The sequence below is a fragment of the Amblyraja radiata genome, chromosome 22, assembly GCF_010909765.2.
Source record: "Amblyraja radiata isolate CabotCenter1 chromosome 22, sAmbRad1.1.pri, whole genome shotgun sequence".
NCBI classification, from domain to species: Eukaryota; Metazoa; Chordata; class Chondrichthyes; order Rajiformes; family Rajidae; genus Amblyraja; species Amblyraja radiata.
The window spans coordinates 14427161-14442253 of NC_045977.1; the positions used below are offsets into that span (position 1 = coordinate 14427161).

Here is a 15093-nt window from a genome sequence, read left to right on the forward strand (position 1 = left end):
TTGGCAAGAGCAGACACAGGACTGACACAACCCAAAAGCATGTCTTGCAATGACAAAGCTTTAACAGTGCAGTGTTTGATACAAGTCACAATTATATTCAGACAAGCCAGAAAACTGATAGGAAATTCACATCAGACTGTCATAAAGTGTACAATAAGGATTAATTCCTTTGTCTTACCTGTTTCTTGGGAAAAACAGGATAGTTGGAAATCGATCGACCATATATTCCCAAGGTAGGTCATTTTTGGCAACATTGATTCTGAAAGAATAAAACAGTTTTGTGAATTATCTACATATCCTGTGACCAGAGTTATTCCGTGGAGAGGAAGTTCTACAAAAAAGATCATGTATCCTCTGTATAAAACTGATTGTTCAAGCGTTAAGTCACTTGCAGCATGTGGAGAAATCTGTAACAAGAAAAAGTTCTGTGCATTTCTCAAGAGTCCAGTTTGCCAGCACAAATGGTACTGATAATTAGTGACTTACAGCTTTTACAATGGCTGCAGAAAGAGCTGCACTCTTTTTGGAAGTTTCTATTTTTTCCAATTACTGAAGTTCCGGTTTTATACAATTAATTCAATTCACTTTACATTTATAAAAAGCTGCCACCACAAGATAGTGTAGCTTTAACAAACTACTGTCACAAAGCATGCATTCACTATACTCAGCTTCACAGAATGCATAATCGTCATTCAGTGCTGACCACAAATAATGTCATTGTTGCCATGCTCACTGATCTGTAGAAGTCTGCCATGTAAGCAACTATCACAAACTACAGTGGCAACTTATGGCATTAAAGGATTCACTGCTGCACTATTTAAAATGCTAATAGAACACAGAAATGCATCCAAAAACAGGAACAGCCCCTTCAACAAAAGGTACATGAGACTTTGCATTCAAAAAGCGCATGATAATACTGTAAAAATGTCTCCAAGCATTTCAAATGTGCCATGACCCATTTTGAAATGCAGTGATGATTTCACTGCTAAATGGGATAACTGTCCCAATCACAAGGATCTCAGCCACACGCTGAATTGACAGTTCATCAATGGGGAATAAAATCTGAGCTGTTAACAAACAACATGACTCAGTTCACTGAAAGGCATTATTGTAGAGAATACAGCATTGCCTCAATACTGATTAGGGTGTAAGTCTTGCTTCTGAAGTGCATCTTAAAACACATGGCGTGTCCACACTTGACAGAATGATGAATGGGCAAGAGATCACCAATAAAGAGATGACATTTAAAGATACATTTTTAGGCATACAACTGAGATTTGCTTACATGGCTAATCTATAAAAAGCTAGATTATAGCATTTACCTGACAACATACTGAATGTGCGTGTGGGTGACATTGCCTTTATGCCTGCTTTGGCATTTAATACCTCAGCTTGAAACTCATTAACTGGGCAAAAAGAAATGTGACATTCTTAAAACAAATTTTCGAGTTTAAAGACATGAAAATGGAAAAGATGCAATTCCAGTTAGGGGTTCCTTGTTCCACAAGCAGCTTAAATATTCTGTTATAAGAATGAAATGCAGATCAGATTCAGATTCAGATTCAGATTCAATTTTAATTGTCATTGTCAGTGTACAGTACAGAGACAACGAAATGCATTTAGCATCTCCCTGGAAGAGCGACATAGCAAATGATTTGAATAAATAATAATAAGTGATAATAAGTGTCCGGGGGGTGGGGGGGCGATTGGCAGTCACCGAGGTACGTTGTTGAGTAGAGTGACAGCCGCCGGGAAGAAGCTGTTCCTGGACCTGCTGGTTCGGCAACGGAGAGACCTGTAGCGCCTCCCGGATGGTAGGAGGGTAAACAGTCCATGGTTGGGGTGAGAGCAGTCCTTGGCGATGCTGAGCGCCCTCCGCAGAAAACGCTTGCTTTGGACAGACTCAATGGAGAGGAGCGAGGAACCGGTGATGCGTTGGGCAATTTTCACCACCCTCTGCAATGCCTTCCGGTCGGAGACAGAGCAGTTGCCATACCATACTGTGATGCAGTTGGTAAGGATGCTCTCGATGGTGCAGCGGTAGAAGTTCACCAGGATCTGAGGAGACAGATGGACCTTCTTCAGTCTCCTCAGGAAGAAGAGACGCTGGTGAGCCTTCTTGATCAGAGTTGAGGTATTGTGGGTCCAAGAGAGGTCATCGGAGATGTTGACTCCCAGGAACCTGAAGCTAGAAACACGTTCCACCGCCGTCCCGTTAATGTGGATGGGGGTGTGCGTGCCGCCCCTGGACTTCCTGAAGTCTACAATGAGCTCCTTGGTCTTCTTGGAGTTAAGGGCCAGGTTGTTGTCAGCGCACCATGCTGCTAAGTGCTGGACCTCCTCACTGTAGGCCGACTCATCGTTGTTGCTGATGAGGCCAATCACCGTTGTATCATCTGCATACTTGATGATGGTGTTAGTACCATGTACAGGTGTGCAGTCATAGGTGAAGAGGGAGTAGAGGAGGGGGCTCAGCACACAGCCCTGTGGAACGCCGGTGTTCAGGGTGAGGGTTGAAGAGGTGTGCTTGTCTAACCTAACAGACTGGGGTCTGTTGGTTAGAAAGTCCAGTATCCAGTTGCAGAGGGAGGGGTCGATGCCCAGGTTACCGAGTTTGGTGATCAGTTTTGATGGTATAATGGTGTTGAATGCTGAGCTGTAATCGATGAACAGCATTCTTACGTAAGTGTCTCTGTTGTCGAGGTGGGATAGGGCGGAGTGAAGTGCCGTTGAGATGGCATCCTCCGTACTCCTGTTCTTGCGGTAGGCAAACTGATAGGGATCCAGTGTGGGGGGTAGGCAGCTTTTGAGGTGTGCCAGGACCAGCCTCTCGAAGCACTTGGTGATGATGGGGGTAAGTGCAACTGGGCGGAAGTCGTTGAGGCTTGCCGCAGTGGAGTGTTTTGGCACTGGCACGATGGAGGTGGTTTTAAGGCACGTGGGGACAACTGCTTGGGCAAGTGACAGGTTGAAGATGTCAGTCCAGACGTCTGTCAGCTGCGCAGCACAGGCCCTGAGCACGCGCCCGGGGATGCCGTCAGGGCCAGCAGCTTTACGTGCATTAGAGAGATGCTGGTTTATACCAAATATAGAATCAAAATGCTGGAGTAACTTTGTGGGTCAACTGAGTTACTCCAGCATTTTGTGTCGATCTTAAATATTTTGTTATCTTGATTCATAAAATTTAACTTTAACATCTTACAAGGAAAGAGAAAGTAAATTGGACCTATCGTTCGTAATTTAGGAACATTTAGACTCCGTGAAATATATAAAGATTCTGAGATGGCTTAACACGATAGATTCTGTGGCAGAGATTGCCACTGAGGGATGAATACCAGAATTAGAAGATAAAGTCTCACCTTAAAAGAGCTTCTATATCAAAGCTGTGATATATCAGGATTTCTCCAAGAGATGTAAATCTTTGGAATTCCTTATCCTTAAATCTCTGGAATTGTGAAATATATTGATGGCTGAGATTGATTATTGGATTGGAGGGGAAATCCCGAGTTTAGTGGGATCAAGAGGAAGTGGACGCCATGAGGCCAGCAGGCTTGCGGGCTCTAAAGACATACTCCTGCTGCATGTACTGATTAAAAAACAGTGGTGAGATTGGAAAAGTTGCACACAATTTCAGGAGGCTTTATTTTATAGTTGGCAGTGGGACGAAGAAGAGTCAAGAATATGCAATGGTCATATGTAATGACAATGGAACAATTAAATTCTTACTTCCGGTAGCTTTACAGGCCCATTAACACACAACTAAATATGCAATTGGTAATATAATAAATTAATAATCAGTAATATTAGGTAACCATGATCAAATGGCGGAACAGACTCGATGGCCTAATTCTGCTCCTATGTCATATGTCTTATGGTAACCAGACCAGAACAGTGCAAAACCGAAGTATACTTTATGGAGCAAGTCAGAGAAGATCAAAGGTAGGCAAAAGTGCTGGAGAAACTCAGCGGGTGCGGCAGCATCTATGGAGCGAAGGAAATAGGCAAAGTTTTGGGCCAAAACCCTTCTTCAGACTGATGTAGGGTGGGGGGCGGGAAGCAGAAAGGAAGAGCAGGAGCGAGAGGGTCGAGGGACAGCTGAGAAAGGGAGGAGACAATAAGGGTTACCGGAAATTGGGGAATTCAATGTTCATGCAGCTTGGGTGTAAACTGCCCAAGTGGAATATGAGGTGCTGCTCCTCCAATTTCCGGTGGTGCTCACTCTGGCCATGGAGGAGGCCCAGGACAGAAAGGTCGGATTCGGAATGGGAGGGGGAGTTGAAGTGCTGAGCCATCGGGAGATCAGATTGGTTATTGCGGACCGAGCGGAGATGTTCAGCGAAACAATCGCCAAACTTACGCTTGGTCTCACCGATGTAGATCAGCTGACATCTAGAGCAGCGGATGCAATAGATGAGGTTGGAGGAGGTGCAGGTGAACCTCTGTCGCACCTGAAACGACTGCTTGGGTCCTTGAATGGAATCGAGGGGGGAGGTAAAGCGACAAGTGTAGCATCTCTTGCGGTTGCAAGGGAGAGTGCCTGGGGAGGGGGTGGTGCGGGAGGGAGAGACAGAGACACAGAGGAGGGAAAATTTAAAAAAAGGAAAAAATAAGTTGGAAAAAAAAAAGCTTTGAAACAAATGCAAATATATCTTACCTGGCTATTAAGATTCCATCATCAGCATGAAAGAGACGGGCAACCTGAATGAAGATATGATTGAGAACAGTGCAAAATCCACACCACTGAGTGTAGTAGAGTAGCAAGACATTCTGGAAAGACAGGGATACACAAACAAGTTAGCACTGCTGCATATTTCCATTAATATAGAGTGATACACGTATTGCTTAATATATATATATATATATATATATATATATATACACACATATATATATACACACGTATATATATATACATATATATATACATATATACAGTACGTATATACAGTATATATATACATATACATACACACACACACACATATATATATATATATACACATATATATACACACATATATATATACACATATATATACACATATATATACACATATATATACACATATATATATACACATATACATACACACACATATATATATACACATATATATATACACATATATATATGTGTATATATATATGTGTATATATATATGTGTATATATATATATATATATACACATATATATATATATATATATATAAAATAAGGAAACACATATGGAAATAAATTGCCAGGATTTGAGGCCCTCGGCTATAGGGAGAGAGGTTGGGCAGGCTAGTACTTTATTCCTTGGAGCGCAGGAGGATGAGGAGTAATCTTATAGAGCTGTATAAGATCATAAGCAGAATAGTGAGGGTAGATGCACAGAGATTTTTACTTAGAGAAGGGAGATCAAGAACCAGGGGACTATGCATTTAAATGGACTAACGAAAGACCAGGTTTAAGATAAGAGGGAATAGATTTAATAGGAACTCAAGGGGAAACTTTGAAACACGGAGGGTGGTGGGCACATGTGACAAGTCGCCAGAGGAGGTCGTTGAGGCAGGTACTGTAACAACGTTTAAAAGACAGATACCTGATAGGGTAGGTTTGGAGGGATATAGATCAAATGTAGGCAAGTGGGACTAGTGTAGGTGGGGCATCTTGGTCGGCATGGACAAGTTGGGCCAAAGAGGCTGTTTCAATGCCGTATGACTATGTGGATCAGTAAAGATGATGGGATTACTGGTGCTCAAATTTGGAAATTTGCTCTTTATAAACATTTTATTAGGCACATAAATTAGAACATCATTGAACTTTGTTGCTCATTTAATCCAGTTGCTTCCAGTAATAACACACTTGCAACTGTTGATGAGAAAAACCTTTGGAAAAATGTCAATATGTATAGTTACATTTACGTTCAATGCAAAAGTTGCTTTATTTTCAAATAATATTTAGATTTGGATATTCTTCTCAGAATATAGAGAAAACCCTTTAAGTGATTAGCGCAATACAAGATCACTATAAAAGTGAGGAATTGCTTGCTCAGATGGTGTGTGTAGATACTGTATACCATCAAAAGTGTGGCAAGCCAGTTCCACACATTTTACAAAATAATTACTAGGCATTTAATTGGACTAACGAAAGTCCATCAATAATTCAGGAGGAAATTCCCAGATTTCCGCTTCCTTCCACATTGGTTGCCTTGGTTTGTCTTTTCCAGCAAATTACAGAATTTGGGGCAGCGCAGTGCGCAGCGGTAGAGTTGCTACCTCACAGCGTCAGAGACCCAGGTTCGATCCTGACTACAGGTACTGTCTAGGCGGAGTTAGTACGTTCTCCCTGTGATTGCGTGGGTTTTCTCCGGGTGCTCTGGTTTCCCCCCCACACTCCAAAGACATACAGGTTTGAAGGTTAATTGGCTTTGGTAAAATTGTAAATTGTCCCTTGTGTGTAGGATAGTGCGAGTGTACGGGGTGATCGCTGGTCGGCACGGGCCAAAGGGCATGTCTAAAGCGCCATGAGAGCATCCTGGAGTCTGATGCGAGTGTGGGCGGCTTTCTGACTGTTCGGGCAGACAGGGACTGCAGAGAGAGTGACAGCGGTCGGTACAACTCTGGTCACATCACGGTAAAGGAGCGCGTATGTTGTCCGGACATTGAACCGATGGCTGTGGGTCTCCGCTATGCTGTGTGCCCTGGGGATTCTCACACACTGCTGTGGTGGCTGTTTATGTTTAATCTTTATGTCGTTTTGTATCTTGTTGCTTTTTTGGTATGACTGTATGGTAAATCAAATTTCACTGTACCTCGGTACACGTGACAATAAAGGACCATTGAACCATTAAAGTCTAAAGTCTTGAATTTATCATCACACCTACTATAATATGTATAATAGTGCAAAACATACCAAGGTATTTCACAAAGGGCTAACTAAATAAAATCTAACCACAATGAAGATTACAGGCTGCAACAAGTTTAACCCCGTCTGAAAGTGGAGAACCATTGGCAAACCATGGGATAAACTAGTCTTTGAGTCTGCAGAAGGCTTCCGACCCGAAACTTCACCTGTCCATGTTCTCCAGTGATGCTGCCAATTATGCTAAGTTACTCCAGCACTTTGTGTCTTGTTTTGTAAACCAGCACCTGCAGTTCTCTTTATCTCTACTCTTTTAGACGATCTTGCCCATGCAGTCAGAGACAAGAGGGCAGTACCTGATCCATTTCTGAATTCACTACAATTCAGTGTGAATGAAACATACTGAGCTGAGGAGCAGCGAACTTTGTCACCCATTGCACAACCCCATGCACTTTAGTTTAGTTTAGAGATACAGCGGGGAAATAGGCTCTTCTGTCCATCGAGTCTTCGCAAACCAGCGATTACCCCTCGACTAGCACTATCCTACACGCCAGGGGCAATTTACCCAAGCTACAAACCTGCATGTCTTTGGAACAGGCAGAGATCAAGAGAAGGCACTTCAGTGTGTTACAGCATTCACTTTACATGGCTTTCGGTTATATTTATCAGTCAAACACAGGAAGTTACAGAGCCATGCAACTAGATCTTTTTACAGTTTTAACCGTTTTTTAAATTCCACATTTCCTGCAGCAGTAACACCCTATTTTGCATGAAGAGTCCCGACCCAAAACATCACCTATTTTCTCCACAGATGCTGCCTGACCCACTGAGTTACTCCAGCTTCTTTTTATTACATGATCTATTACTATATTCCTCACTCCGTTTCCTGTCTCTTTTTGCACTGCCTGTTATATCATGAATGGTATGATTTGCCTCGAATGCCTTCTTCAGACATTTGGGTCGTGACTCGAAACGTCACCTATTCCTATTCTCCAGAGGCTGTCTTACCCACTGAGTTACTCCAGCTTTTTGTGTCTATCTTCGGTTTAAACCAGCATCCGCAGTTCTTTCCTACACAGGACTTTACCTTGCACTAAACGTTATTCTCTTTATCATGTATCTGCACACTGGGGATGGCTCAATTGTAATCATATATTGTGTTTCCGCTGACTGGTTAGCACGCAACAGAAGCTTTTCACTGTACCTCGGTACATGTGACAATAAACTAAACTCAAACAGCAATTATGAAGCTTGTATGGATTTTTAATGAAACAAATGACTTTAACAGACACATATGTAACAACAGAAGTTGGAGGTTCACCTTTTCGCCATCCAGCACGATGCTGTCAAATGTGTGGGTTGTTGCTTCAGCAATTAAATATTCTTCCTGAGCTTTAGACTTGGTTCCAACAATAAGATGCCGATTTAATGGACTGTATACTCTACTGTAATTTTTTATAATGCTTTCTGCAACACAAAAATGGCAATCAAATAAAAAGGCAATATTTCTGTCTACATGTTACAAACTAATACACGTGTCTATGTTTTCAACGATGATGATGATGATGATGATGATGATGGCGACCATCAGTTTTAATCAAATAAAGGCTTGTGCATCTCACTCTAATCTTCAATCTAAACACTAGCACTAATTTAGTTTGTTTTTATTTCAGATTTCCTGCAACTGCCATTCCTGTAAATTCCATTGTCTCAACATGACGTTTTGTACACAAAGTGCTTGAGTAACTCACCTATCCATGTTCTCCAGAGATGCTGCCTGGCCCGAGTTACTCCAGCACTTTGTATCCTTATGTGTAAACCAGCATTTGCAGTTCCTTGTTTCTACATTTGGCATTTTGGCAAGTTTACAAATACTACAAGAAAATAAGTTATTCCATTTGTGAAGGGATTAATATCATACAACAAAATTAATGTATGATCCTGAAGAAAAATAACGCAGAAACCTGAAATAAAAACCAACCAATATTTGCTAGCAATACCCGGGTTCTAACAAATAAAAATAAATAAATATTCCATCCATACAATTACAAAATCTGATTACTTTGTGATAAGATGATGTTGGCAAAGGAGGAACACAAGATATTCCATTCAAATTTTCTGGGATTTGATTAAAATGTGAAACTATCAGGTTCAAAACTAACTACCCAATTAATTAATTTTATTTGACTAATTAATTTTGCTGCCATTCATCAAATGGTCTTTTCTACATCGTTGCAGCTTTGATGAAATGGAATATTTGGATTACTGTGTAAGAATATTACTTGCATCCTAAGTTAGACCGTTAAAAGGAAGACATCCTCGTGAATAGGTAGCACGATCCAAAAAAATGTGCAGAGTGTCCAAAGGAAATGTATTTTTCAGGTAAATATTTCTATTGAAATGGAGTTATGGTCAATTGAAAAAGTGATATTCAAGAAGTACAAAAATATCGTTATTGCCTGCACTAAGAGATCTTTGCAACCCAAGTTAAGTGTACTGTAACATGTATGCATAGACACAGTATATAAATTTAGATTAAAATAACTATTTAGCAGATTATTGGGGTAAAGCATGTAGGTAATTTCTTCAACAGCCAGATTATTTAGCAAGAAGTGGAAATATCTATGTACCCGGTACATAATGATGATGGACACAACTTTGTTGTATTTAGATTTTACATGCAGCAAGTCAAATGGTGTAAGGAAAAATATCAGCATACCATTTTGAAAATGTATGGTAATTTTAGGACATGAACAGTAAATAAAGTATTTTATATAGATTTGATTTTCACTTGAGTACGGTGTTATTAAGCTGATCTTTCTTGAGTGGTGGCGAAGGGGAAAAATTATACAATTTTTGAAAATAATTTAATTCAAACAGTACTGGAATCTATTACTAAGCAAAATGATTTCAAAACATATAAGCAGTGAAATTTCAGCTGCATTCAAAATTACTTTCATAGACACCTACCAATAGAAGACTTATCAAGGACTTGCTCGTGGTCAAAGACATAATGAACTTCATCCCATAGATCAACAATGGTAGCAAATTCTTGCACTTGGGCACATTCACTGGCTCCCAATCTCGTTGCAAATCTCCAGTGCAAGTTTGAATCCAGTAAGTAAAAGTTTAGAGTTTTATTAGTATTACAGCTCAGTCCTGTAATATTAACGTGACCATGATTTAAATCAAGAAATCTTGTTGCTGTGTCCTCAATGTGAGGAAATGAATTATCGGAAAACATTCCCTGCTGGTGATCTGCATTAGAAAACAGTTCTAAAGAGGCAATGACATTAATTTGTTCAGACTTAATTGGACTGCTGAATGTCCTGCAGCAAGCTGTGTAGTAATTGAATGGGCTGTAATAGCTCAAGAAATCACTGCATTCCACAGTCCTGGATTGCAATTGGAAAAATGACTGTTCTCTGAGGTAGAATGAATCTAGAGCCGTCTCCATCTCAACGAAGCTGCATCTTGCGATGTGGACCACACTCGGTTGAATTCCAATAGTCTGATTAATACAGAGCTCACAGATGTTGTGAGTTTGAGCTATAGAATGCAACTGGGAAAGTATTACTGTGTTACAACAAGGCTTTCTAGTCCGGAACAAAGGTCTTGTTGACTGGACGTCACGATTTTTTTGCTCGTTTTCTTCCAAGTATTGCAGTACACGTTGAATGGTCTTGCTGTTGTTACAGTTGCGATATTGAAGAATAACTTCGGTTATCTGAGAAAAAGGAATAATCAGATGCCAATTTCACTGTAATAACCAGGATAATGTTAATCATTGAACTTTAGTCACCAATGCAAATGGCAAGGTTCAATCCATTCCACCAACCATATTACGTTACAATTCCAAGCAACAATTAGCATGTTAATTTGAGCCTTTCTGCAGGAACAGGTGATTTATTCATTTCCTGAAAACCAGATATAGAATAGAGCTGGTGTAAATATTTTTTTTAAAACTGCTTTATTCAAACCACAAAATATTTCTGAATTTTGTTTTGCTTACATTCCAACCTCTGCTTATTTGATTAAATTCAGCTAACTTTAGTTGTTATCCAATGATGATTTATCATGATTTGTACAGGTGGCTATGCTAGATACAGATTAGCATGCTTGCAATTTCTGGTGAAGAATTTAAGATGATAATGCAGCGTTTCCCAAGAGCTCAGCAGGAAATATATGATCCAAAATTGCATTGAATACTTTCAACCATATTAGCCAATCTCTACTTGGGACGACAGATGGCACAATGGGCTAAGTGTTCGGCTGGCGACCGGAAGGTAGCCGGTTCGAATCCTGCTTGGAGTGCATACTGTCGTTGTGTCCTTGGGCAAGACACTTCACCCACCTTTGCCTGTGTGTGAATGTGTGTGAATGTGTGTGAGTGATTGGTGGTGGTCGGAGGGGCCGTAGGCGCAGATTGGCAGCCACGCTTCCGTCAGTCTGCCCCAGGGCAGCTGTGGCTACAGAAGTAGCTTACCACCACCGAGTGTGACTGAGGAGTGAATGAATAATGCGATGTAAAGCGCCTTGAGTATTAGAAAGGCGCTATATAAATCCCATCCATTATTATTATTATTACCAGAACATTCGTAGAGTTAAGGTACGATATCCCTGCCTTATTAAATAATTCAAGAGGCAGCATTCAGATAAAGTTATATCTGCTTCATGAACATGTGTGGTTGCTGGGAAAATCAGACCCAATATTATGTTCTCACTCACCCCTCACCTAGAAACCACAGCCCCTATCAATAAGCTGCAGCAGTCTATGTACAATGAGGAGTGTGAATTGTGGCCATTCGTCCACAGGTACAATATGTAGAAGGTGCGGAAGTCTACAACAACCATAGAAGCAAAGTCAGCACAAAATCCAAGAAGAAATTGGGCAGCACAATGGCATAACTAGCTGCTGTCTCTCACTCCAACAACCCGGACCAGATTTTGACTTCAGGTGAGGTTTGCACATTCTCTCTATCACTTGATAGGTATTTCCTTGGTTTTCCTGTTTCCTCCCACATCCCAAATGTTTAGTTTAATTTAGAGATACAGCATAGAAACAGGACCTTTGGCCCATCAAGTCCATGCTGACCATTGATCTCCACAGTATCAAGGACACGGGAAGCACAGTACATGGTGGTACACAGTGTGCAGCAAGAGGCATAAACTGTTGTGATAATAGTGTAAGCACTGGAAATAACAGAGGGGAAGGTCAGAGATGATGAGTTTCTACCTTCAGCAGACACAATAGGAAAGGGAAGTATGCAGGAAGGAACTGCAGATGATGATTTAAACCGAAGATAGACACAAAAAGTTAACAATTATTGTCTTGTGTTAAATTTTGTGTCACAGAAAATAAGTCACAATAAGATGTATGGTCAGATCAAATTAAGGTAACAATTGTAGTCCAGCTGCAAGATTAATATGTATGACACGTTCTTGTAGAAGTGGTTTCATGTAATTATAGTATCTTTTTCAAGTACAAATAAATAAGTTAGCCTGCAGGAAAGGCTAGTAACTGAGAGAACCAATGAATTGCATCAATTTTTGTTATATTTAGGAGCTGTTTACTGCAAATATTTCTACAGTTAACATATTTTTTCACATGCAACTTGCTAACAGCTGATATAATTTAATGTAAATAGTTAATTGTTTAAATGTTGTTTTTAAAGAAATTGGAAGCAGTCTAGTAAATATAAATATGATTATTCCTTTAATTGTACCACATGGAATGACATTAAACAATTTTTGTACCAGACCCCATTAGGTGAATGTTGACTATTTAAAAATATATATTTTATTGATATTCCTAGTTACTTGCTTTAATGAATGGCAACAGAAAAGTGTCTGTAGACACTACAATAACCCTTTAATCCCAAAAGCACGACCATTAGACATTTAGTAGGTGTGGAAGAGGAACAGATGATCTTCTTTAACGACAGAATGAAGTTTAAATCCTAGTCATAATAAATAAAGTTTAAACGTTTTTCTGCTGACTGCAATGATCCTACATTAAGCGTGCTTGGGCAGTTCTCAATAGACTTTTTTCACATACACACATTCAAACACACAAAGTCTTAATTTACTAATCTCGCTTCCAATACAAAAAGGGCTGTAGGGAATAAGAAAGAGTTAAACCATGACAGAGAAAAAAATTTTCCCCATCCCGAGGTCAACACAAATGTACAGATAATGCACTTGGCTGTGTAGAACGTGAGACGATGATATGTGTGGTTCGACCAAAGTAGGAAAAATTCTATTGCTCTCACTTTGAAGAGAACATGAGTAGTCTATGAACTTTGCTTGTACCAGTTTTGAAACACAATGGTGGCATTTTTCATGAGGAAATGGTTTACCACTCATGCCTTGCATTATGTAAATGATCATGTTTGCTAATACTAGGAGGAAGCAAAAAAAAACCACAAAAAAATGTAACAGCTTGAGGGTTTTGCAAAAGGGGACATTTTTAGACCTTGCCACAAGTCTTTTTTTTAAATACTTGGAATTGTTTAAATTATATTTTTGAGAATACCTCATGGTTGATCAGGTCAACCATTCATCTGCTATAAAGATAGTTACCGCTTGCAAAGATTATTCTTTTTAAAAGTAACAAAATAAATTGTGGAGTTTTACTCGAGTAAATCAGTGGGTCAGACAACAACACTGGGGGAGGCATGGATAGTGACGTTTCAAGTAAGTACCCTCCTTCAGGCTGATTGTAGTAGGGGGAGAAGGCTGGAATAGAGGTGGGGGCAGGCCAAAGCCAGGTGAGGGGGACGGGTGAACAAAAGCTGGAGATGAAATTACGAGACTGTAAAATGAAGAGAGAAGTGAAATGTGAAGCCAGAGTAAGGGATAGTGGAAAATATATAATGTGTAAAAGTCAACTTTTATTTTTAAATTGAGAGATTAAATTTGGAACCAAATCATTTCCTGATTCTATTTTCTCAAAAGCCTGCTCATCAAAATTCTTATATCCAGAAACGAAGAACTGCAGATGCTTGTTAATGTACAAAAGGACACAAAGTGCTGGAGAAACTCAGCAGGTCAGGCAGCATTTCTGGAGAACATATATAGGTGGCGTTTTGGGTCAAGAGCCTTCTTCAGATGCTTGGTCTGGGACTGTACCTGGAACCCAGATTGGTGGCCAGGGGAGAGGCGAGGATTGCCGGAGTTATTGGTTGGAGTGCGCCGGAGTGCAGGTAAGGGTCAGCAGTGGCGGTACCGGCAGCAGGCTCAGCCTGGAAGTGACCGGGTAAGCTGAGTGGGCCGGGGATGGCGCGGCGGCCCGACCTGATGAAGGTCAGTAGGTCTGGCCGAGAAGCAGCTGGGGTGACGGTGTAGGCTGGGGGTGGAGCCGGCAGTCCAGTCTGGCGGTGAAGGTTGGTGGGACTGGTCTGGAAACAGCTGGGGTGGGGTCGGCGGCAGCTTCAGTGGTCCCATACTCAGAGAGGGAAGCACCGAATGTCGGTGCAGCGGGTTCCGGCACTGCTGCGGGTCCAGGTCTCGTGGCAGTCGGTGCTCGGGACGACGCAGCGGTTTGTCTCGACCTGAAACTTCACTTATCCATACTCTCCAGAGATGCTGCCTGAACTGAAGAGTTACTCCAGCACTTCATCGTTGCACAAATGTCGATCAAAGCAATTGCTTGTCACTTTCAATGCCCTCCTGCAGTGCAACTAACACCTATATTTTTAAAGCGACAGTGATGTCTAATTACTGTGGGGATTTCAGTCCACTATAATGGAAATCCATTATAGAAGTGTGCAATAACAAGGGTTTACTGGAACTTGACATGTACATCTCATTGGAGCAAAGCACACACCATCTCACAAACAAACAGTCAAACAGAATAGAGAAAACGTATAATGGACGTGCAAACATTCATCCATAGCTTTAGGATAGATCATTGCTCCACTCCAAAAACGGTCAAAGTTAAAGTTCTGAAGTCTGCCCTAATGACAATCAGACATCCAATGAAAATCCCAACACTGACTCCACAAGTAGATAGTGTGAGTTTCTGAAAGTAATGGGCACAAATTAAGAGAGATCTGGATACATCAGCTTCTTTTATCTTTAAGAACAAACTGTGAAACACAATGATTCGTTGTCCCATCAGAAAGTTGGGAAGCACCAAAGCAATGTTACAAATATCTTATTTGGCCTTAAATGATAGAGTAGCAATGTAGAACGGTTTTAGTGAATCAGCGAGGAAACAGGCACTTTGGCCCACCAAGTCCACC

General features: G+C 40.8%; 1 protein-coding gene across 1 annotated transcript in view; it reads right to left on the minus strand.

Annotated features, from left to right (window-relative positions):
* The window catches only part of txndc11 (thioredoxin domain containing 11), a 67418-nt gene that overhangs the window by 2697 nt on the left and 49628 nt on the right, over positions 1-15093 (minus strand). The window contains exons 8-11 of the mRNA XM_033040444.1: positions 9818-10574; positions 8169-8314; positions 4655-4767; positions 179-259 (exon numbers count right to left, since the gene is read on the minus strand). Of these exons, the coding sequence (XP_032896335.1) occupies positions 179-259; positions 4655-4767; positions 8169-8314; positions 9818-10574 (1097 nt within the window). The remainder of the gene's footprint in view (positions 1-178; positions 260-4654; positions 4768-8168; positions 8315-9817; positions 10575-15093) is intronic.